At 39.3% G+C, this 25,185-nt stretch overlaps 3 protein-coding genes across 4 annotated transcripts in view; all 3 read right to left on the bottom strand.

Annotated features, from left to right (window-relative positions):
* ppfia3 (PTPRF interacting protein alpha 3) overlaps positions 1-9,621 on the bottom strand; it is a 28,584-nt gene extending 18,963 nt beyond the window's left edge. For both annotated transcript variants that reach the window (XM_067477687.1, XM_067477688.1), the window contains exons 1-6: positions 9,469-9,621; positions 7,720-8,428; positions 1,752-1,853; positions 1,334-1,573; positions 1,190-1,249; positions 65-193 (exon numbers count right to left, since the gene is read on the bottom strand). In XM_067477687.1, coding sequence (XP_067333788.1) covers positions 65-193; positions 1,190-1,249; positions 1,334-1,573; positions 1,752-1,853; positions 7,720-8,052 — 864 coding nt within the window. In that variant the 5' untranslated portion in view covers positions 8,053-8,428; positions 9,469-9,621. The remainder of the gene's footprint in view (positions 1-64; positions 194-1,189; positions 1,250-1,333; positions 1,574-1,751; positions 1,854-7,719; positions 8,429-9,468) is intronic.
* Positions 9,622-12,609: 2,988 nt separating this feature from the next.
* Positions 12,610-17,514, bottom strand: nucb1 (nucleobindin 1). Its single transcript, XM_067477826.1, has 13 exons — positions 17,375-17,514; positions 16,287-16,410; positions 16,083-16,190; positions 15,839-15,971; positions 15,275-15,378; positions 14,985-15,170; positions 14,795-14,885; positions 14,645-14,703; positions 14,359-14,451; positions 14,146-14,235; positions 13,209-13,379; positions 12,900-13,017; positions 12,610-12,811 (listed from the first exon to the last, which is right to left on the bottom strand). The coding sequence occupies exons 2-13, from the start codon at positions 16,404-16,406 to the stop codon at positions 12,726-12,728; spliced, it is 1,359 nt and encodes a 452-aa protein (XP_067333927.1). The 5' UTR covers positions 16,407-16,410; positions 17,375-17,514; the 3' UTR covers positions 12,610-12,725.
* A 2,152-nt stretch (positions 17,515-19,666) lies between these two features.
* Positions 19,667-23,955, bottom strand: ccndx (cyclin Dx). Its single transcript, XM_067477635.1, has 4 exons — positions 21,971-23,955; positions 21,658-21,873; positions 20,385-20,711; positions 19,667-20,136 (listed from the first exon to the last, which is right to left on the bottom strand). Exons 1-4 carry the CDS (start codon positions 22,235-22,237, stop codon positions 19,987-19,989), a joined length of 960 nt encoding a protein of 319 aa, XP_067333736.1. The 5' UTR covers positions 22,238-23,955; the 3' UTR covers positions 19,667-19,986.
* Between the last annotated feature and the right edge of the window lie 1,230 nt (positions 23,956-25,185).

The raw sequence follows: 25,185 nt of genomic DNA on the forward strand, positions 1-25,185 counted from the left end.
ATTTCCAGCTTTTGTTTGTGTAAGTGAAAGCATCAGACCATGAGAGTGTCGCTGCATCACGTACCTGTCTGCACATGAGGGCTAGTCTCTCTTTCAGCTGTCCCAGCTCTGCCCTCTGTCGCTCTATCTCGCCTTCTCTCTGCCTGTCGATTTCTCCATCATCCAAGATGGAGGAAGGGCCGTTGGGAAGTCGCTAAATAAATAAAGATTTACTTGAATTATCGGTGCACCCTAACATCATCACAAACCTTGATGGAGCCAAGGCTGATGTTGTGATTGGTATCAATGAGTCCACCTTGAGTTGTGGCCATCACTTTAAAAAAAGAGTACTTTTACACTTTCAAATATGTACTTGTATCAAAGAGGATGGTGTCATCAGAAGAAATATCATCACATAACGTTGTCTTTCCCATAAATGCTTAAATAAAACTCCACAGGTCAGAGACTGTCATAGTAGATGGCAAACACTCTCAATTCAAGTATGTGGTGCTAGTAAAATTGCTTCACAGAAGTAGTACTTAAAATATGAGTTCACTGTATGAAAAGGAGAGGTTACGTGCCTGTAATAAGTAATAAAAACACAACTTGTTCTCACAGATTTTCATCAAAATTCCTACAACCTGTAAAATCCAAAATGGTGCATTACTTTTTCTCTGACTGCCAGCTAAGGAACCCTCTGGATCACCGGATTCACTCACTGAGATACGAAAAATTATGCTGCATACTGGATTTGTCTATTTAAAATTAATTTGATTACATTTGAATTGGATTTAATTTGATTTTGGGGATCCATTATAGATCGGGATGAATGTTATAGTAATAATAGGAAAGAATTTTTATTATATCTAAGTTTGGGCAGCATGGTGGTGGACTGGTTACTATGGCTATCTAACAGCTAGAAAGTCTCCAGTTCAACTCCCCAGCTGACTGCAGCAGAGTTTGCTTGTTCTCCCTAATTTGGCTTCCTGCCACAGTCCAGTCTGAGATAGAATGGAGACCTGTTCAGTTTGAAACCTGCCTTTAGCCCACTGACAGCTAGGATAGGCTTCAACCCCCTCTGACCCTGAACTAGATAAGTGGGTACAGATAATAGCTGGATGGATGGATGGATCAATGTACAAGTTCACTTCTCAACCAGACAAATGTAAGTTGCCTGTGTGAATTAAAGACCAATAATGCAAATGCAAACCTCTTTTCCGTTGTCTAGTCCTTGTTGCCGTCGTTTAATTTGTTCCCTTAAAGACAGAACCTGAAACAACACAGAGGAGATTTATCAAAGGAGACTCCATCAGTGCTTCTGTGAAACAGAAACAGAACAGTAAAAAAAAATCACCTCTTGAGAGGAGGATTGCAGCTCCTCCTCCAGCGCCCCTACTCGCTCCAAAGCCACCCGTAGTCTTTCTCGCACTTTCTCATCCAGCGCTTTGTGGTGCTCAAACAGGGACTTAAGAGCTTTTAAGACCTCCACCTCACTGGAGACCCCGGCTGGAGACTGGGCCTGCCTCTTCACCACTGTCATCCTCAGGCTGCGCTCGTGACGGGACACCAGGCACTCCAGATGTTCAAGCAGCAGCTGGAAACACATTTCACATAAACTTTCGCCACTGTGTAACTCTTCACTTTGCAGTAGCACAATTTCGAGTATTTTAGGTTTGATACAGATGCAAACCCCAACTGTCAGACCTGAACTTTAATTAACAGTCAAATAAACCCAGGACCACAGCAATAAACAGACATATAAGTGCACTGACTCGTGTGTTGTTCCTCTCTGCCTTCAGCTCTGCTATCTCCTCCTCTCTCTCCAGCAGCTGTTCCCGGCAGAGGTTCAGCTCTTTGGTCAGCACTGCAAACTCCTGCAGGGTCACAAGAGGGTGCTGTTATTGATTCAATGCTGCTACTGCTGCATGAAGTCATGAGCCCACTTCACTTCATTCACACACTCACGTGCACACACACACACACACACACACACACACACACGCACACACACACACACACAAACACACACACACAGACACTGACTCGCGTGCACACACACAAACACATCAGATTGCAAAGATCACGACCCACAAATTATTCTGTAATGAAGCATGTGCTTTCCAACATTTTTTTAAACCTGCCTTGTGAGTTCATTCATTGGTGAACTCATTTATTTCTCAGACTGGTGGAGTCAACAGAAAAGTTTACAACTGGAGGGATTAGCAACACGGTAGCAGGAGGAGTAAAAAATTAATATCAGCTGTTGCTCCCTTCTCTGATTTCTTCCAGTATTACGGTTAATTTCTGTTGCAAGACATTGACAGCACAACATGAGGCGTGATTGCCAATATTTACTAAACTCCATGTTTCATGGACTAACAAAAACACTCTGGACTGTAACTGTGACTACTAATATTTTCCATTAAATCAAACTGGATTTATCTAAACTGGTGACCACCTGACAAATGTCGATATATGTACTAAAATGCAAAAAAAGACAATTGGTGTTTAATGAAACACTGTTTACTTTCTATCTTCTTCTTATTTTGACAAAATTCCTTCAGAAAATCTTTCGAGCGTAGGGGTACACTAACAGATAAAGCCATCACTAATAGGGAAGGGGCCTCGTTGCACTGACTATTTATTTCTTCCTTTGCCTTTTCAATTAATTTCTTTTTTGTATTTATCTTAAATTATGAGTTAGAGAGGATAAAACCAACTAAGAAAACAAAATACACACAAAACATTTTGTTAAAAAAACAAAAGCTTTCTGAATATATACCTCTTCTAAAAAGAAACACACACCTCTACATAAAAGTCCCGAGACAAAAAGTTGTACAGCCAAAATATTGAGTCAATTTATACAAAGCAACTACTGTGAACAATTCATTTCATTGCATTAAACACATGCATATGTGCACAAAAATGCAGCTACATGTTGGCTTAAAGAGGAAATGACTCAATAAACCCCCCCTTGATAGCACACAAGTATAATCTTTATATATGTGTCTACCACAGTGCTCACGGTTCACGACCGCCAGAAGTCTTAAACCAGGCCTCAGTATAAAATCTAACAACCAGGTTTATTGTACTTGTTGCATCTGATATTGGTTTAATTACGCAATAACTATGACTGGCTGTGTGTTTGTCCATCATTAAAACAAATGCCTGAAGGTTAAACAAGCATGAGAGCAATGGGAATTAAGCCAGTGTAATGTCCTACATGTCCAATTGACAGCGGTCCAGTTGAATTGTTGTGATTTTGTGTAATTTACTCCAATTATGTATAATTGTGTGGTGAGCTACATGATATGATTAAAATCAGTTGTCTTTAGTATAACTATGGCAACAAATCAACAAAGAGTGGATGAGTGATGTTATCGAGTCACTTGGATTGAGTGTAACTTTCAGGAGTGAGATTAGATGATGCCTTCTGTCACAACACTCAACACTCCAGAGAACACCTCTAAGGGATGTAAAACGACGTGCACATGCCGTACCATATCCACTAGTCTGCGCACTAATCGTCCTCCCGTTTTATCTCTGCTCATGTGTGATCGTGGCGTGACACACATATGAGCACACGGCCGTCCGCAGACACGTGTGCACCAAATCATGTGTGTTTTCAAAAACGCTTATGCAAACAAGCTGTTAAAGGGCATCGGAGCATGCATGGTGCTGCTGTTATCTTTAGTCTGGGTTAACAGTGATCAGTATACCCACACGGCAGCAAACTGGCGCCTTACCTCACACCATTTTTCAGGCAAAATCCATTTTAAAAAAGTACAACACGTACAGTTTATGTCAAGCCTCTAAGCACATGTGCTCACTGGGCTGAAATAGGGGAGGACGGGAGAAAAAAGTGAGAGGAAGAAGCTTATTTGAAAAGGTGGAAGAAGAAGGAAGAAGGAGGAAATTGCAGTGTACAGATGGCGTCTTCTGGGCCCAAAGCATATAAGAATTCTGGGATTAATTTATGTAGAAGATGGTGTGAGGTGCACCACTCATAGCAGACACGTTCTAGACTCCTCTCTGTCTCATTTGGTCGCCATGATTTTGGTCAGACACATGAAGCTAATTATTTAGCTCTCTGACTGCACTGGCATTCACCTCTAACACTTATTATTTTCCACTCTCCCTCATCTCAATCCTGCCACTCTTCTCCTTCATCCATTTCAATCTCCCCTTGTCATGATCTAAAACAGACTCCAGAAGCCACCTTATTAGTATGCAGCAATATGCAAATGGTCTTGATTTGTCAGTCTCTGTGTGTTTCATATCACCAGTTTTCGTTTTTTTTTTTTTTTTTCCTGCGTTCCATGCTGTAGCACTCTCTCTCCCTCTCTCTCTCTATTTTTCTCTCTTGGCAACGTCTACACACGCAGACAAACTCAGTGAACTCATCTACTGTAGTGTGTATCACAGCACTCCATGTGTTCCCTGTATCTGTGTGTGTTTCTGCAGATATGTGCGCCATATTGATCTCCTCTCACTGAGGTAATACGGCCCTCGAATGTCTAGTCACTCTGTGTTAGAATGTGCACCACTGCTACATCTGTTTTTTCACTTTGATATTTCATGCCAAGCGATAAAGAAAAATAGGTACTAACAATGAAGGAGGCATCATTGCTGCCCGAGGCATCAAAAATGACTGCTGCCTGAAAATAGAGATGGAGCCCTTGTATGTTGAGTGGAATTACAAAATGATTAGCCCTCGGCCACAGGGATGTGGGAAAATATTTGCTTCGGTGCTACAGGGGCAAATATAACCTACAGCCATCATCAAGGTTTTAGATAGCCTGTGCCTCTCCTGTTTGTTACATCAAGCCACAAAGCCAAGCATTAGATTTTGATAAAAGCATATAGTGATGAAAACCCAAAGTATGGTGGCCCTGAGAACTCAACGCAACTTAAGACACAGGTGCAAATAGAAAAAAAAATAGCACAAAGACAACTCAGGTGAAAAAAAGAAAAAAGAAATACAAATACAGAAAACACAATCAAATACAGGAACGCGCTGCAAATGCGAAATGCAAAACAATGGAAATGTTTCAGAAAACAAAAACTTTAAAAAGAAAATTCAAATCTTACATGTTAGCTCACTGTCAACACCAGTCAACTTCACTGATTTACAGTAATGACTCACTATATGTCCTGCATTTTTGGGCCTCACCTGTAAATATTTGGTATCTTAATTGCAAAAGACTACAATGTTTTCAGGGGGCACGGCTGGGACTTGCTTGTTTTTGCTATTGAGGGGTCTCAGAAAATAATGTGTTTTCTAATTGATTTAACCTTCTAATGGCCTGATTTACATTTCTTTACTTTGCTCACATGAAAGAGTTGGCTGTGCTTTCTATATTTGGAGCATTTTTTTTAAACCTCTTTGTGAAACTGGTGATACTGCTTTCATAATTTGCATGCATGTGTGTTTAGTGTTCGTGTTTGTTCATTTGAATGTGTTTTAAGATGCAGTGCATTGAGCTCTCTGAGACATTGGACCAAAGGGTCATTAAACAACGGTTCAAAGACACTTCACCCATCAGCTGTCAATCAAAAAAAAAAAAGTTCTTCTTCTCAAGCTGACCAAATGCCTTTGTCCAAAAATTGATTTACTATTAGTTACTATAGTATATGGTTTATTAATATAAATGTTTTATATTTTATGTATTTTTTGCTTGTGTTTTAAAAACAAGCATTTCATTTTCTCCTAACTGGATACAGAAATACAGAAAAAGATGGGTTTATTTTGTTTGGTTTTTTTTGTGAAACATATTCAGATAGTTACATGAGTAACTGTGAAATAGTTACATGAGTACATGTGAAATGACCTTCTAGTTTGTTTGTTTTGTTTTTTTTTTATCAAAAGGTGTCTATGTTTGATTGACTGATCATCTTTTGGTCTATAATAGCTGAAAACAGCTAAATATATCATCGTTATATCCAGGAACTAAGGGTGATGGCTTCAAATTGCTAAAAGAACACTTTTAAGAAGCTGGAACCTCAGTATTGTAAAAATGTGTCAAATGTCTATTTACTATTGAATATAGTTGCCATTTAATTTTCTTTGATTGTGTCATTGACAATATTAACAATAAATGAATGGAAATAATTCGTGCTTTTGTTCCTAGAAACTTTTATAAACACACGAATGATGTTTTATGATCCAGCATCAGCCAGCATGACTATCTTAAATTAAACATGTGATGAGCTCATGTACTTTCCATGTTGTCAGATCAAATCTTGTATCTCCATATAATTCTGCCCAAAAAAACACATTTTATATTATTGATTAAGTATTAAGACCAAGAAAACAGCCTGGGCTGTGTCATCCTTTAACTGATCAGTATCAAAATCCACAAAACTGTACATGGGTGTTTACATCCATGTTGGTGTACTTTAAAATCCCCAACAGTACTGTAAAGAAATGCGACTCAGCGCTAGCTGGACCGGCTACAACATTAAAATCCTGCTTACAGTTTCACACATCAATAATTCAACACTGTGATAGGAACCATTTTCACCGAGTACTTTTGATACAAGAGAGCATTCTTCTGATTATACTTGTTTGCTTTTACTGTGGGCAGTTTGAATTCAGCTCATGGTAGTGCAGCTGTTTCTTATGCTATTGGTGATTTTACATCAAGTACTTAAGCACTAAGTAGTATGTGAGTATTTTCGAACACTGCTGATGAGGCTGATTTATGAACAAGCTAAGCTGGTATTCTGGCAGTCCACGATAGATTTGTTCAGAATTTTATTTTAGATGTTAATTAAAAGGGTGCAGACTAATTATTATTTGGAGTGCACATATAAAAAAATATTTAAACAACACAGGGCCAAAATTGCTTGTATGTTCTAAGTATGACAACTATAGTTTTATGTTTTATCCTCTTCGTATTTATTGTACAAATAATATTTAGTGAAGCTATCAAAGAATATAGCTCAATCCTAAACAGTAAAGTGACTGTTCTGCTCATGTGTGAATTTTCTACTTTAAGGAAATTATTTTCTGTAGTTTTGTGTTTTTTATGGATTTGATCTCCACATTTGATTGGATGGCAGTTTCAATTTTGGATTTAACCATTCTTGAATACCCTTTTTCTAACAGGCACGTAACATTTCACCAATAAACACCATCAACATAATCAACAAATCAAAATCTGTGAAGTGACCTCATACTTCTCCCAAACTGTCAAAGCTAAAATTTGAACACTCATGTTTCTACACTAAGAAACATTAAATATCAAGCAATGTTTAAAGCTGTGTTTTTTTGATGCAGATATTTTAGGTCCATTTACTTAACAAACACAATGTTCTGTATAAGAGATAACAATGTACTTGTACAATGTATTGTACAATGTACTGGATCCACAACACACTGCATCTGGCTACAAAACTAATTTTTTTTCTAACTTTCTGCCACCAGCCTTCATTTTGGTGTAAAATGTGGGATACATCTGTTCATATTATGCAGTTCCATGAATAGATGAGGGTTGTGAATCTTTAAAGGCCTAATACACGTCTACATGTTTAATGTTATATTCTCCTCATTCATTCACATTTTTAATCTGACCTTGACAAATATTAACTATAAAAGTGCAGATAATATCGTTTCACACTATGGAAACATAAGGCAAAGTGATCATCCTGATGTGACACCACAATACTTTGTGAGGTGGATCAGCAGTTCTTACACTATTGCTCGAGTGTTACTCTGACCCCCCTCCGTCTTCGTACCTGCGGCAGCGCGATGGACAGCTGCCTTTGGAGTGAGTCTTTCTCATGGCCCAGCTCTCGCAGACGAAGGTGGGCTGTACCCAGACTCTCCTGGGTCTCTCTCAGGCTCTCCAGCAGCCTCTCCCTCTCCGTCAGCATGTTCACCATCAGCGACTCCAGGTTTCCCGTGCTTCCCCCTTCGTCGCTACCACCACGGGGATCTCGGCTGCTGTAGCCCCCCATGCCTCCCATCCCTCCGCCCATCCCTCCTCCTCCCCCTGCTGGGGATGACGAACCTCCTCCTCCCCCACCACGCCCATCCTCTGAGATGGTGGGCATCACCTCGCACATCATCTTGAGGCCTGGGTGTGAGAGGCGTTATCTGAGAGGATGTCTAGGACACTTCAGTGCGGTGTCTGGTGGAGAACTGATCAGCTCACGTCATGAAATGATCAACAGTGACTTTTCTAATTGGGGTCTTAAGTCTAAAGCTGATTGTCAGAGACTGGCAGACAACAGAGTGGTGCTGGGAAAAGATGAACAAGGCAGTTTGGTGACAGTGTGAGTGAGAGAAAAGTGGAGGTGATATCGTAGGGGAAATAGTGTAAGGTGAGAGGGGCTGAGGGTTGATGAAAGGGTAGGGAGGGGTACAGGGGTAAGAGGGAGAAGTGCAGGTTTGGCGGGCGACCTCTGACCTCAGGCCCAGGCTTCACTGAGGCGAGAGATGAACCTGGATAGAGAAGAAGACAGAGGAAGGTTACTTTCAGGCAAATTCTATTTGTGAGCGGATGTGATGCTTGGAGGTGGATGTTGGCGAAACACATTTGCACAGGGTAGCCTGTGATTCCCACCAGGTTGTTATCTCCCATAATATCACTAATACAGATCCATCCTGACACACACACGCATGCACGCACGCACGCACGCACACACACACACACACACACGAACACACTCAGAACATGCACCTCTCTCAGGCGTTTTCCAAACCTCAAAGAACCAGAATAACCTCTTGCAGCACTGCTCTGTTTCACTGACTGGCATCGCGATACTCAGCGTCTGGAGCAATTCATCCATCAGTGCATGTCTCGGCTTTATGTATCCGTGCGTCCACAGTCATAATGGTAATAATGAATGCGCATGATGTACGGAAATGGTTCGTAAATGTTGGCTTTCACCTCAGCAGCCACGCAAAGACAGAACATTCATCAGGCCTGTTAGGCGCTGTTTCATACATCGATGTGAAAAAGGGTGTCATCGAGAATTGTAATTACGGACTGTATCCAGGATGTTTCTTTCCTGTGGCTCCGAAACACCTCAGTAACATTATTCTGGGTAAATGCAGAGCTTTATCGTCCTCAGACAGGAAGCGAAATGCTGTCTTAGCAAAATAAATGGCCTAATACTGGGAAACAGCCCGTTTTCATACATTTCTGTACAGGATAGCCCCACATCGCTATCACATTATGGTGGGAGGTGCCAATCATCCTGTAAATGATGTAGGCCCAGTTAACAGATCCAATCATAAGATATTATGCAATTCCATTATTGTTTGGGATATTATTAACCTCGATTTAGGAAAGCGCTGCGCCTTTTTGGCTTTATTCCGACTGCAAGGCGTCTATTTCCTATCAACACCCCACTGCCCCTCAACACAGCACCCTGCCCCCCCACCCATAAAAACAGCTGGACGGTCTAACGCACGGCTATATCTGTGCACCGTACACCACGGTGGATTTCAGCCGCTGCCGGACCATTTCTGTATCTTACCCTTTCCATGATCGACAAAGAAAGGAAATAAAGGCGCATCGTTGCCCGGTTCACTCCATCAGAGCATCTCAGAGACGGAGGCTGCAGGTTATCCCCGTTACAGCCCGGTTACCAGCCTGCCCCATCCCCTCCCTCTCTGCGTGTAGGTGCATCAAGTTAGACGTAGGAAATACACGCAACTTCCGACCAATACTTTCACAATAAAACAACAAAGTCCTGGAACAAAAGGAAGACACTTTTCCTGTGATCATTATGATTTATTACACTTCTTTTATGGCTCGGCTTGGTTTGCCTGCCTTATTATAAGAGCATGTTAGATGATGTGCAACTCATAAACCTGTGTTGGTATTATATCTAATCAGTGCCACATTTGATATTGTTGTAGTGTCTTACAGCAATAGACAGTAGAGTATTTCTAGCACATACATTCTAAGTTACTTATTACTTTTATTTAGTTGTTAGTATATAGAATATTTATATTTGTAATAATAAAAATTTTAACTTTGATGTCTGTTTCCTTCTTTGCGCCTGCTGATTCTGTGTAACTTGACGACCTAACATCGTTGATCTTCCCTCATCTCTGCTTCTCCACGGAAGGATGCTGGGTCTTAAAGAAACAAGCTTTTAACTGCTCACATCCTCACACTCACTTGTGACTGACCTTCGCTGCCATTTTCCACCTCTGTACACAATATACATACAGTCAGAGCAGGTACACGTGAGAATTATTCCCTTCCTTTATTCTTACTGAGTGGTATTCGAAACTTGGTGAAATAATTAAACAATTGCACCCTCTAGCGCCCCAAAGTGAGCAATGTAATACTTCCACAAGTTTTAGGATTATTGGCTTGTATAGTTTAATGCCACCGTGATGAATTAGCATTTTTTTAAATAAAGGAAGGCAATAAATGTGTCTGTTGTTAATGTTTTTTAATTTAAAGCGGGTAGTCGCAACTATTTTGGACTCGTTGTGTGGACTCGCTGGTTTTATTTACGCTACTTAAATAAATAAGACATGTTTCTGGCATATTATTAAATAACCCGCTACACGTTTCCAGAGGTTGACAGACGCATCAGTAAAATTCCCCATCACCAGCCAATTTACTTCAGCCAATCAGAGCTCAGAGAAGGAGGACCCCCCTCAACCTTCCACAAGGGAAAGGGGGTGGGGGTGGGGTGATGTAATGTGGATGATGCAGAGTGCATCCAAATTAAATTTACAAAAAATATTTTGGACAAACGGAAGAAAGAAAGAAAGAAAGAAAAAAACACATCACAAAAGAAAAGAACAATGAAGAGAAAGACAATTATGGAATAACAAACAGACAGCAAATTGTATTTTAGAAAAGTCCCTCTCTCTAAATAGTCTATTAGTAATCAGACTGATCAGGGCAGCCTGTGAGATGAGTCAGTAAAAAAAGAATCTCTCCAGTATTCAGACTTTATTAACTGCCTTGTAATTATACACAACAATCTGGAGACAAGTAAGCTTCAAGTGACAAGATTTTAAAAGCCTAAAAAACAAGCAAAGAACACTTCATCAGGTTTGGCATCAGTACCTGAATAAAGTCTGGTTTGCAAAGCTCAGCAGGACAGATAAAGCAAGAGCCATTTACAAAAGTCAAAGTGGCCACAGGAAGTGAGGAAGCAACAAGAGTTATCAGTTATCTTTAAAAAAAATGGCATTAAAATCCTAAACCATAAACAGTTTAGTTACTAGTTTTGAAATGTTCATTATCCTGTTACACAATCTGGTTGCAGTGCATCAAATTGTATTTATTGCACATTAAAAGACCTTCTGCAAGATGACCAGCATTGGGGAAATGAAAAAAACAGTAATGGAGGTACTGTAAAGAATTTAGCATATCTTGTGTTTTTGAAGTAAAGTCATGTTTTCATTGTTGTAGATGCAGTGAAATGTAGTAGGATAGGTTTTTTTTTTGTCCTTTAAGCTTTTCCCGTGAGTTCAGGGTCGCCACAGCAGATCATTGTCTGCATGTTGATTTGGCACAGTTTTTACACCGAATGCCCTTCCTTTCAGTGTCTTACCCAGAGACACTTCAACATATAGCCGGGATCGGGGATCGACGCCTGCCTTACGCACTGATCTACAGCTACCCTGAAATGTAGCAGGAGTATAGTTGAAAATTTTTTAAAAAGCTTTTACTTTTTAGAAACTGGACGGACTGGGGAATTTGCATTTTAATCTCACTTTCATCTCAGGATTCCACTTAGTACAAACAATAAAATTAGCAATAAAACTTTTAAACTGTGTCTCGACCCTATTCGTGACTCAGGCAGCTTGCCTAAGATGTCTTCATTTGGTGGATGTGACAGCGGGTGACTGACAGCAGGCAGCTGCATGGATACCAGGACAGGAGGGGCCCCGCAGGTCATGAGAGGTCAGCGAGTTAGAGGAATGCTGATTGGAATGCCCTGAGCTCCGGCCAGGGGAAGCATCTCATCAACAGGACGACAAGAACATTCAGCAGGTCCTCAGGGGGCCAGACACATATAAGGTGACCCAAAGTAAGATGAGGCTCCTTAAAAAAAAAACACACACACTTCTAAAAACACCAGCTTCTAAATGCAGAACTCAACTTTTTCTCCATATTTGTTGTGCTGATTAGTGAATATATTACCAAACCAATGTTTTCTAATATTACACTATACTGTACTTTATGATATACTATGTCAATACAGAAATAAAATATTATTCTAGTTACATATTACATTGTATTTTATTGTACAGTTATAAAAGTTGGTATAATACTCTTATGACAAGTTGTTCATCTTTTAACAAAATCATAGTTCAAATGCTTCAATACAAAAAAAAACACGCTAGTCTTTTATTAGAGTTCAAAAAGCCTGTTTTAAAAGGTTTTAAATTAAGACTTTATTTGAATATGTTACCGATTTTACACCTGATACCTTCAATTAATTGAAAGGCTTTCTGATTTCTGAAGATACATATACCAATATTTGTTGCTTTGAGATGTTTAATCTAATCTAGACGACAGAAACGAACATACAGTAAAACATGATTCAAGATTCACAAGGCCGTATGAATGTATCCATACAGTTGACATAACTTAGTTTGTAGAGCTCATCTGGACATCTGTGTCAGTGCAAATTTGTGTGTGTGTGTGTGTGTGTGTGTGTGTGTGTGTGTGTGTGTGTGTGTGTGTGTGTGTGTGTGTGTGTGTGTGTGTGTGTGTGTGTGTGTGTGTGTGTTAAGGCTGTCAGCATGTGCTGCATTAAGTGTGTGAAGGCAGGTTCTGTGGAGGCTCTGCAGGCAGATTATTCTGGGCTTCAGCTTCAAGTTGAACTGGGGCTTTTGCCTCTGGGAGAGACAGAAGACAAAGATTTGCTTACTGAAAACACAAATCTGTGCAAACAATACAACATAGATCATATCTCAGTTTGTTTACCTTTATCTTCAGGTTTATGTGTCTCTGGCTGGAACTGCAGCTCACCATTAGGGCCTGCAGGAGGCTGTCCATCCGCTGCCTGCAAGTCTTTCTGTCTCTGGGACATTTCTATTACAGCCTGGCATTAAAAAAAAAAAAAAAAAAAAAAAAAAAAACTGAATTATTACTAGCACGTGTTACAGTGTCCTTGCAGGTGGAACTTTGGTTGTTGATGTCACATGCTTAAAATTTTAAACCTATGTGATTCATTCCACTTTTTAGTTCAGTTTCAGACGATATGAAGGAGAACTGACAAGGTGGGACAGTTACCTGCTGGTACTCTCTCCTCTGGGCCTCCAGGGCTTTGCCTCTCTCCTTCAGCAGCTCCTGCTCCTGACGCAGCGTCTCTGCTCTCCTCTTCAGCTCTTCCTCTTTGTCCCTGAGCTCAGCCTCAAATCTCCGAAGCTCTTCATCCGTATACACCAGCTTGGTGTCCAGAGTCTGGAGGGACAAAAGGTAAAAAAAAAATAAAAAAGGATAATTTTCAGTTGGACAGATTAGAATTTGCTGCTGGAGAGGAACCATCTTTCTATCTTAATACTTCTATGGCAAATTAAGTAGGTACGAAAATAAATTGATATTACTGTGTATTTTATTCAAAAGGGCAATAATGGTAATTTCCCCTGATTAACAATGATTAGGTAAAGGTTATTATAAAATCACCTGAAGCACAACTTTGAGATTTTGTTATAGAGAAGTGTACCATTGCACATTATGAACACATATACTCTCAGTGGAAGTAGTATATAATAATTATTTGCAAAACTGCAACTTAAAATACATAGTCTTCCCTGAAAATGCCACAGCACTGTATTTGTTTTCTCAAAAAAATGTAGTAACAAAAGAAAATGACTCAGTAACTCCGATAAAAGGGCCCTGTGACATTTTTTCCCCTTTTTCAGACTTTGCAGAGCTAACACCGATACAGTCAGTGCTCTCTTTTCTCTCATGAGCCAATCCTGCCTCAATTTACTTTGAGGAGTTAGTTTTAACACAAAAAGAATCAATACAGTCCCAGGTAAAATAAAGTCACTTGTACTGAAGCTTTGGAATCAACACAGTTATTCAACTACACTCAATGAAAACGCCAAGTCCAGATTTCGATGCAAGGAAGCCCAGTACTATTTAACTTTACCAACCACATTTTCACAGCTTTCCAGGGGATGTGAACTATCCACCCAGTTCCCAAACCTTTGGGTCTCTTTACCTCCCACTCTTTGGGATTACTGAACTCCTTCTTCTCTGTGGATTTGAGGAACTCCTCCAGGGTGACAAGCCGGTCTTTATTTGTGTCCACCTTTAAAACAAAGAAGTGTCAACTGCATGAGTCTGGGCAAAGCTAACAAACAAAAAAAGATAGAGATTGGCTGAGAGGAGGTAATGAAGGTAAGAGGAGAGAGATTTCTCATTTAAGACTCACATTTTTCATCACATGCTCTCTCATCCTCAGTCTTTCTTCCTCCATTTCCATCATATCATCTTCCTCATTCTTTGGGTCATAGACTTTCTCCAGCTGGAGGACAGAAAATGAACAGGTGTTAGCTGCTACAGGGATCCTATGCTTATCTGTGTCTGCTTAACTGTCGTTAATGTTTTACTTCTAAAAAGTCTGAACAAATGGTTCAGGGTTTTCAGTGTAAAAAATTTAGTTTTTATTTTGCAAATCTGAAATTAATGTAGTAATAATGTATTGTAGGATTCTATACCTCCTTAGTGAAGAGAGCCTCCAATTCCTGCTCATCTAAAACACCATCTTCATTTGTATCTAAATGGCACAGAGACAAAGTTAGACTGCTCAAACTCATTAGTATCACATGAAAAGAAACGAGGGGTAAAAGGAAAGATTTGTTACGGACCATGCAGCTTAAAGAAAGTTTTGGGATTGAACTCCTGAGGATCTAGTCCGTCTGTCTCCTCCCACACTTCCCTCAGCTGAGCAACACTGCCCTGAGTGTGGGGAAATGCAGCAGAGAAAGCATTTGAGAGATTGACTTTTTTTGTATTTGCTTTGACTAAAAATCCACAAAGCTGTTATTTGTTACCCACAGGAGCATTGACTTTAGGGTGCTGGCGGTGTTTCTCCTTCAGCTCCTGCAGTCTCTTCTCCTCCCTTTCCCTCTTCTCCTGATCCAGGCTCTTCAGGTACTCCCGCCTCTCATGTTCCTTTAGCATCTCGTAGCGTTTGAACTCCTCATGTCTCTCAGCATCGTAGTTCTCCAAGTCTTTGGTGGCCTAGGAGATAAGCCGGGGGGAGGGGGAGAGATTGAGCTTCTGTTATTTCCTATTTGATACAAAGCAAAAGGCTTTTCACTCTCAGGAACAAAACAACATCTTACTGTTGAGATTAGCAGCTCAAGGTCTTTGGCCTCAAAGGTGTTTTGATTGTGAGGATCCAGATGTTCAAACTGCTTCAGCAGAGAGGCATGGTCCATCTGCAAGCCTGAACAGCAAACATGGATTATCAGACTTCTGCATGCATGACTTTGATTATGTCTTGTACATATTTTATTACAATACAAACGTAAGATGTTTTGCTCTGGTAATTTAAGATGGGATTAAGCATCGAATGAATAGATGAGTATATATATGAATATAAAACAGAAATGTAAAATAATCCTCAAAAGCTAATACAAACAAATTCTATAGGGGCCTCAACTTCTTTCCCACTATTTGCAAAACTCAAGCAGTGTTGGAACAGACAGCTAGTACATTTCTTAGACACAACCTTACTGCATAAAGTAGTAATGTACTTTGCTGCTCTAAAAGGTGCGACAAAGCAAATCATAAAACACAGTGTCAATAATGTATCTTCCCAATATAAAAATAATGTCAAAAAATGAGTAAAAAAAACATTTGAGTAAATTTAGGTAAATTCATCAAGTCATCTGGAGCCCACTTACTCTGTGTATTTTTACTGTCCAGCTTGGCCTTCAGCAGCATCCTGAGACGAGAAACCTCCTGCCGCTTCAGTTCATCAAGTCGAGTCCTGACATGGTGACTGACCAGGTCCAGCTCTTTACTGAGACGACCGTTCTAACAGAGGACACAGGACATCCAGGTAAAGAAATACACTTGAAAAAGGGAAACAGGGGAGCTCTGTGGGTGAGAATGGAGGGTGACACAGTGACAGAGATGGAGCTTCACCTTGATGTCCTCTGTGTTTGCAGTCTGCAGTTTCTCTCTGAAGTGAGGGTCTGTCTCCAAAACCTCGATCACTTCTCTGAGATACCGGTCATAGTACAGGCCAGTGTCCTGCAAGAGTGTTGGAATAAACAGATTACTCCCAACAAATTTAAACTCACCACACTCTCATATCATGAAAAATAATCAGATTATAAATTAATGTACTATGCTCTCTTCCTGCACTTCTTCTTTAACTTCTCGGTTGCCTCCATTACGATCAATAGGAACTGACCAGACCCCAGCAGAAATGTAGAGAAGCAGCAGGTAGCCAGGTGTTAAGGTCATCCTCCTTTAATAAATAAGAAAATGATGCTTTTATTAAGAGCATCATTTCAACATCAACATTTCTAACCAGTTTTGGTTGACTCAACAATGCAGCATTAAAACTTGTCTATGGGATGTGACCTCTAAACATTGATATAACATGACAACAAGTGATACTCAAACGTATCCTCAATATGACGACTGTTCATTAAAGGCAGTGCTTATGTTTCATTCGTGCTCGTCTTTAGTATGTGACACAAGCCAAAAGTACATGAGATCAGGGCAAAAAGCCAACACCAAAAACAAGGATATGTTATGGATACAAAAAAACAACAACATATTATTATGTTTCTACTGTATTTTGTCATTACCTACTAAAGCCACATGGGGTAGCAAACTAAAAAAAATGGGTAGCAGACAAAACGTGAATAATAAACTGAACAAACACGCTTTAACAGCTCTAAAGTTAATATTTGAGACGGGTGTTTATTCTCCATAATTGGAGACAGTAACAACTAAATGAGGGTTAGCGTGACCATCATTGTATGTTTAATGAAATGTTTAACACGATTAGAACAGGATACTGACATTATATGGTGTTTGTGTGTCTCTATGTGGCTTATTAGTGATGCGAATAACTTATCGTTCGGGGTAAAAAAAAAAAAAAAGCGGACAAACGCTGTTATTTGTGTGGGTTTTTAAGCTCACTGTATATGTATATTGGATTTTTACAATATCTACCTATTCTTTGTCTCCTTTAAAATCAATCTGACAGGTGATAAAACCCGGTGATCTGTGACAGCAGCTGTGAGTTTACATTAACTAACATTACCTTATGTAAAAATCTAGCACCGATCTTTCTTGCTGCGTTGTCACGTCAACATGTCTCACGATTTTCTGACGAACTCTTCATTTAAACTTCGCTGATGTTAAAATCACGATTAAATGTATTACAACACATACATATCTACAAATATATTATCACTTACCGCAGGTATGTTTTTAAAGTCGGGCCCAGCGCAGAGAACACGATCTTGTGTTTGTGCGTCGGATTAAATTGACGTCATGAGAATGCAGGGCGAAATGCTGCTTTCATGCACTCTCGTAAAAGTAGGCTTTTTACGCACTGCATGCATTCATCAAAGAAAAAAAAGTCTATATCTCGTACTGTGAATGTTTCCAGCATACACTGTATGTCATCCTAATATTTACTACTACTATTATTATTGTTATTTTTATTATTATTTCCGTATTGTATATGTTTTTTGGCACTTAACTACTTCAGCGTAGTTTCGGCTAGAAACAGCAAGGGTCATGTATGCAAAATGCTTTTTAATATCTTTTACACGTTTTTCAGGTATTTCCAAATCCAAAATCATTGCCTTTGCCGAAAGCTGAATTGAATGTAATATATTTAAAATAGCTGAAAGTTTTGCTTTTGCTAAAATAGCTGAAACAATTATTATAAGAATGCATTGTGTCTTTGTAGATTTAGAGAAAGCGTGTGACAGGGTGCAGAGAGAGGAGCTGTGGTATTGTATGAGGACGACTGGTGTGGCAGAAAAGTATGTTAGAGTGGTCCAGGACATGTATGAGAGCTGTCAGACCGTGGTAAGGTGTGCTGCAGGTGTGACAGAGGAGTTCAAGGTGGAGGTGGGTCTGCATCAAGGATCGTCTCTGAGCCCCTTCTTGTTTGCTCTGGTGATGGACAGGCTGACAGATGAGGTTAGAAAGGACTCGGTGGACTGTGATGTTTGCAGATGACACTGTGATCTGATTACAGCAATTTGTCATCTTTTCATCTAAAGAAAAGTAGAATTTATAAACTACTATTTCCATTTCAAAAGATCATGTTAAAGGTGAAATCTCAGTAGATCAAAGTATGCAGAACCATTTACATCTCAATGTGGAGATAGTTGAAGACATTCTAACAATTGTCCAATCAGCGAGCCTGGACTGATTACTCTAGTTAGACTAAAATCTCAAACTCATTTTAGTATTTAAATGCTACAAAAATGTATATAAAAGTATCAAAAAGTGTGAGAGGCTGATCACATAACCTGATTCAGCTGTGAATCAGCCATGTCACCATGGCAACAGCAGCTTTCAATCACATTTGCTAAAGACAGGTTAAACTGTACAAAATGTGAAAAAGTATTAGCCCAGTTAACAAAATTAAAGAAGATTTCACGAACACAGTGTTATACTTTATTTGAAGATACTCAATAAAATGAAGACAGGGCGGCGATTTTAGAACAGCCCCCCCTTTGTGATTTGAGGAGATTTTCCAGACCTCTGTTACGTATAATGGGGTCCAATGGGAGTTTCGGAAGGCACTCTCTCTGCTTCTGTCACTATGAGAGTTACATTTCCTGAAAGAACAGAAAAATACCTATGTTTCAATGTATAATTTGTTGAGAAAAGATGAAAGGTGACTAAAGAAAAGAAGAAAACATTTAATAAAAGTTGAAGCTAGAAGTTAGAGTATGTGATGTGATGTCACCCACTCTAGCTGGGCCAGCATTCTGCAATACACACTAATGGACAAGTTCAAAATTACCACAAAATTATCACCGTTACCCAGTACCAAAAATTACCTCAAACTAAAACTGAATATTCAAAAACTGTAAAAGACATTATGAAGCAGAATAGAAGACTGGTAGCTGAAAGATTTTTGGAACATTTGAATGGTCTCTCTAGGCTGAAGTATGCCCAACTACTTTAAGCTGAAATTGGACAAAATTGAGGAGTAGCTGAGGGGTCTCTCCATTCATTTGAATCAGATAAAATGTAGAATATTTATATAGTTTAAATAAAATTTTTAAGTAAAGTTTTATTTTAATGTATAAAATATATTAAAAAGCATTTTTACACACATGTGCTTAATAAGCTGAATGTTTTGGAGTTTGAATTGTGTTTCTAGCTGAAAGTTGGCTAGTATTTCAGTGCCAGAAGATGTGCCGAACATTGAAATCAGAAGACAAAGTATCATGCGAATATGAATAATAAAGATTAGGATAACATGATGCATATGCTGGAATCATTCACAGTAGATAAAACATAATTGCCTGTGTCAGTATCCAGAGCTCTTTTTAACCCATTAAGATATATGAACTAAATATAAGTTTAAAGGGAAGTATGTTCCTACTTGTAGCACGTAAGGGCATCATTAGTTTACTGATAAATAATACATAAGGCAATGTATGTACAAACATTTTTAATTGCTATGAAAAATAGATTTATTGTATATTCAATTCAGTACACAAACACAATATCATAACAAATTGAAATAAATTAACATCAACGGGAGTAAACAATTGCACAAGATAATAAATTAAAGATATAAATAGTACGCATCACCATAACTATGCCTAAAATAAATTTAATAGAAATACATAATAAAATATGGCACATGAAAAACAAATACCTGCAGATCTGTTCATATTTAAATAAACAAAAATAAATTAACACTTACACAATAAACCAATTTCAAAATATAAAAAAACGTGGCTGAGCATTTTGCAGTAATTTTACATCAGCTTGACTGATGAATGAAAGGTTTTCTTTGATTCACACTTTCTCGTAACAGCTTATACGCTGTTTAGAAATCAATGTCTCTCATATCAGTAGGTGTCCCAGGTCTTTCGTTTTCAACCTCCTCGTCTTTCTCCATGGGGCCCTGCTGGTGCCCACTTCTCAGCCGCTGTCGGAGGGCATATTCAATCATCTCACTGTAGCATTGCAGCACTGCCTGGGATGCAATGAAAAGACAATAAATCCTTTTTTAAAAAATCAATATCAAAGACAATAAATCTTTTTTTATGCTTTCCCTGCATTTGCATTGACTATATAGGTGTGCCACTCAAAGAAAGAAATATTCAAAACACATTATTCTTGAAAATCCCATTGCTTACCAGGACTGAAACCATAAACCCCTAAAAATCAAATACAATGGCCTCATTTCAACAATCAACAATTAGTTTCTCAGGGGGAACTCACCAGGTCAGTTTGACATAGCTCTGCCAATGCTTCACTCATATGAGCCAGCTGGGAAGGCCCCTTGTTGCCCAGACCCCTCAGGGCACAGTTCAGTGATGCTGCAGCAACAAGTGATGGCGGTGCTCCCAGGAAACGGGAGTCACAGGCACACATGGCAGCCAGTGTGTCACTGTGCCTCCGCAGGGTGGAGAGCCGCTCCTCCTCACACTCATCAGTGTCTGCAGCTCCTCTCTGCTCCACGGAAGCAAGAAAATGTGGGAGGAAGTCCTGAGGAGTCACCGCTGCTGTGTCCCATCGCAGCGTGGCGAGAATAATGCGCTCCATTTCCTGATGAAGCAAAAAAGGGAAAATATAATCAATTTTTTATCAGACAATTCTGTGGGATGTTTCCTGGTAAAGGCTACATTCATCTGTGATACAATGTTGACAGGGACAAACATATATGTCTGGTGTAGCACCATGTCCAAGACACTAATTATTAGTTTACTACAATTTTAAATGCTAAATTAATTGCAGAATATTAAATTCAAGTAGTTAGTCAAAAGGTTTTGTTTATCATTCTTAGATCTAAAACAATTTTTCTAATAATTGAGAGAATAAAAAGGGCTACTTATTTCAATATCATTTATAAACCAAAAATGGTGGAAAAAATAGCTATATTTATTAGATATTAAGCTGTTGAATTGGTCTAATTTCTCTTTAACATAAATAACAGAAAACTAATTTCTTTGAACTTCAGACTTCTGGACAGACAAACATCTTTTGGTGTCTGGTTGGTGCATCATTTCACAACTTTGACATTTTTTGTACAATAGCAAAAGCAAACAAAAGCAATAAGAAACTTCATTTCATTCATTTGTGTATTATATATGCATCTCTTTGGACTTTATGTAGAGTTTATGATTTAATTTACAGTATAAATGGATTCATTTGAGACATAAATGCATCAAGAAGAAAAACCTCAAGTTGAATGTTACTTGTTTTCAGAACAATTGGTTTTTCATCCACTTTACCATCAATAGAGATCAAATTAATAATATTTTAATATACTTTCTTTCAGGCTGTGTAATATAAGTTTTTTGTACCATATAGCCTACTATGGTATATGGAATTCATAAATGTTTTTAAACACCTAAAAAATTCTATAGAAATATTTAAACAAGAGGGGCCAGAATAATGAATTATTCAGATTTATACAAAACGCCAGCAATGACTGTGAGGTATCTTAATCAGGTTTTTAAACACAAGTTTAATTGCTTTGTGTCTGACTCACCCGCAGGTTACAAGGCTGGAAGCTGTACTCGGCTGCAGCACAGAGAGTGTCAGCTGTGACATTGTCACACTCTGTGAGTTTGGACGCAATGAGGATGCAGCCAGCAGCCAGGCAGTACAGTGAGACAGGCAGAGACAGAGAGGCAGACAGGAACCTGTCCAACAGAGAGACAGACAGAGGAAACACCGCCTCATCACAGCCACAATCACAGCAAACCTGGAGAGGACACACAGATGTGAGGAGGCTGCCATCATGATTGAAAATAAAGAAAACAACTAAAATTAAGAAACTAAAGCAGAAGAGAGTTTCATACCTCCAGGGCCCACTTGGTGAGCTCCTCCCTGCGCTCTGGATCCCTCTGGATGAGAGTGACATAGAGCATGGAGGGCATGTACCTCTCCTCCACGTGAAGCAGCCTCTGGATCACACGATGTCCAGACACTGTGGGGTCCCACGGGGCTCTCAGCTGAGGAGAGCCTGTAATGTGACCGTGGACCGGAGCTTCAGTCTGACCCTGGTCCTGACACTGCTCGTCCTCCACCTCCTCACACCATAGAGACACCGACATGCCTCTGTCCATGTGCAATGTGAATTTGTTTACGTCCAAATGAAGAAAACACAGCAGCCAAGTGTCCCTCTGTTAATGTGCAGATCCTCCTTATTTTCCTTACTGAAATTTGAATTTTATCTTGCTGCTGTTCTCTGCTGAGTGTCACCCCTCAGTTTTCCTTTTTGGGTTTTATACCTGTCAGTGAGAGGGAGTTAGTGAGAGAGAGGGAGGGAGTGGCTGAGCGGAGAGGGAAGGAAAAAGACTGCAGAAAGGGGCAGGCATTCTCACAAGTGACATAAAATAATAAGAAGGCAACAATATGGTCTGTGCAACAATTGATTCAACAGGTGGGGGGAGGTGGAAAGAAGGAGAGCAAGGGGAGAGAGGGAGGCAAGGGAGGAGGAAAGAAGAGCAGACAAATGAGGGAGTGGCCCGCAGGGACAGCGCAACAGCTTGTCTACGACAGTGAAAGAGAAGAAAAGGCTGTGAGGGGTGAGAGGCAGTGAGAGAAGAGAGAAAAGGTCATCTCCAGATTCTGACAATGGGAAAGGTTGACAAAAGGATGAGGGTGTTTGTTTACAATGTGAGTAAGAAAATACATCAAAGGTGCAAAATATTTATGTTAAAGATACTCACTCTTATATACTTTTACCCTTACTGTTGTGTGATGGTAAAAATTAATATATTTAATTCATAACCTAATTTAGATGTTAATAGACCCTGCTGAGGTTTGTTTAGGTCAAATGACAATAGGAGAAAGAAAAGTTAAATCTACACTCAAACAAACAACTAAAGTTTTAGACATTTTTCCAATCTTCGCTTTTGTTTTAATTAACTTTTTTCTTGTAATAGCAATTATATATATAAATATCAATTCAATTGAGAGAAAATCAATCTGCAACCACAAAAATGTTCCAAAAAATGTTTTTTTGTAATTTGAATATCTTTTCATTTTAGAATTTTAGATTCATTAATTATGTCTCTTTGGGAGCTTATGACTAACTTCTGATCCATAAGTATGAATCAAACTAAGAAACAATTTAGCAAAACAAACTAAAAAATCACTGACATGTTAATCAATAAAGAAAACAATAATTTGTTTTTTAGTTGTGACACAAACAGAATTCATTTTAATGAAAGGAGCCCTTAAACATTGGCATCCACTTGTTTAAATCCTGATTCTGCATTTCCTCTTGATACTAGATTCTGATGATTTTCTTATAAAATGTGTTAAAGTTTAGGATTAGCCTCCTCTCTGTCTTTTCTCTGAGGATTCTCATTGTCAAAGCAACCTGTGTCCTGTCTCCTCCCCTCCCTGTGCCTGTAGCAATCTGCTGCTCATGTTTAGAGAGCAGTGAAACCACCGGGGAAGACTGGGTGAGGTATGTGCAGCAGACAGTGAAGCCGGGCAGGTCAATGAGCCGTATTGTCTCCCTTTACAAATCAGTGTCAGACAACAGCCCCTGGCCTTCTGCCTGCTGCTGGCACCTCACTCACACACACTTCACACATTCATCGGGTAGACACACTTTTCACACACTCCCCTGGGATGCCTCTGATGGTCACAATGGGGTCGCACTCTAGTAGAGAATACAGATTGTATTTGACACAGTCATTACAGGTGGCTTTTCACACATAAAGTCTTCAATGACAGCTCGGGTTGCAAATAGCAGTTAAATAGGTGGCCACACCATCAGCATCATGACTTGATATCAGCTGAGCATCAATAATTCATGGTCATTTAAACATGGATGTTATGACCAGTGATGACTAAATGACAATGACTAAAAGTTGATTCAAGATCAATGCAAGCGTAAGACTAAATGTAACTCAGATGGTTTTTTGTGTATAATAAATTTCTTAATATAAGTATCCTTTATTTAACAGAAAAGCAATATTGCATTTATTAATTAGTTTACATGGCTTTAACTCAAACACGTGTCCTTTTATTGAACTGTCATACAGCAGTGTAGGACATATTCAAATTCACTTACTGCAATATAAACATACACCTTTACTATTCAAAAAACTGATGAAAACAGAACTCTTCTGCAGCTTCCTATGCACTTAAATGTATTAAAAAGACAAAAAATTCCTTTCTGCTCTTTCTCGCACTTGCATCTTGTGAAATGTGAACACTTTTCTGATAGGACTTTGCTTTGATGTTTTCTCCTTGACTTAGATTTTTGCTGCCTTGTACCTCACTTGTAAGTTGCTTTGGATAAAAGCATCTGCTAAATGTAAATGTAAATTTAAATGTACTAAGTATTATTAGGAAATAATCAACATAGATTCTCCGATTTACAGGAGTATCACTACGTGAAACAGATGATAGCACGCTATAAAAAACTTGGAAGATGAGAGTTGATCTACGGCCACATCATCTACTACAGATAACAGCTTTCCTAAGACATGCAGCATAATGACAACATGAAGAGAACATAATCCTTCAACACTTGGTCGATTGTAGCATTAGAGAGAGAATATGGAGCTTAAAGCTGTCGACAAGGCCTTTGCCTATAAAAAAGGCTTTAGGAAAGACTGAAAGCAGATTGAGCTTGAATGAAGGACTGAGTCAAGTGAGGTCACTCTGGGGTGGATGTAGACCGAGGGGGCACAAAAAAAAAAAAGAGTGACAGATCGTTGGCCTGTTTAAGCACCATGTTAAATTCATACATCCCAGCTGTATTCAAACAACATGGATAGAGAGGGAAAGGGACAGTGACGAGGAAAAATAGAGGAGTGCAGCAGGTCCTGAGAAGGGGGTGTGGTTCTCCGCCCCTCATTTTCCAGCTCATTTCCCGGGACACTGGAGAACAGAGGTCCTATTTTCCCCTCAGCCTTTTTTTTACCTCATACAGACACCTGCTGGCCAGCGGGGGAGGAGAGGGGAAAGGGCAAAGTTTAACCAGTTCACAAGTTAAGACATTACATAAACAAATAGTTACTGTTTCTCAGTTTGATCTAAAATCATAAAC

This window comes from Channa argus, chromosome 15 (assembly GCF_033026475.1).
Source record: "Channa argus isolate prfri chromosome 15, Channa argus male v1.0, whole genome shotgun sequence".
NCBI lineage: Eukaryota > Metazoa > Chordata > Actinopteri > Anabantiformes > Channidae > Channa > Channa argus.

Coding starts and splice junctions, on each gene's coding strand:
- nucb1 (XM_067477826.1), bottom strand. CDS start 16,406: ATGACCTTAACACCTGGCTACCTGCTGCTTCTCTACATTTCTGCTGGG. Junction 14,236..14,358: donor GAGAGCATGTGATGAAAAAT/GTGAGTCTTAAA, acceptor TTTGTTTTAAAG/GTGGACACAAATAAAGACCG. Junction 13,380..14,145: donor GTAATCCCAAAGAGTGGGAG/GTAAAGAGACCC, acceptor TTGTCCCTCCAG/ACTCTGGACACCAAGCTGGT.
- ccndx (XM_067477635.1), bottom strand. CDS start 22,237: ATGGACAGAGGCATGTCGGTGTCTCTATGGTGTGAGGAGGTGGAGGAC. Junction 21,874..21,970: donor TCACCAAGTGGGCCCTGGAG/GTATGAAACTCT, acceptor TGTCCTCTCCAG/GTTTGCTGTGATTGTGGCTG. Junction 20,712..21,657: donor TCCAGCCTTGTAACCTGCGG/GTGAGTCAGACA, acceptor TTGCTTCATCAG/GAAATGGAGCGCATTATTCT.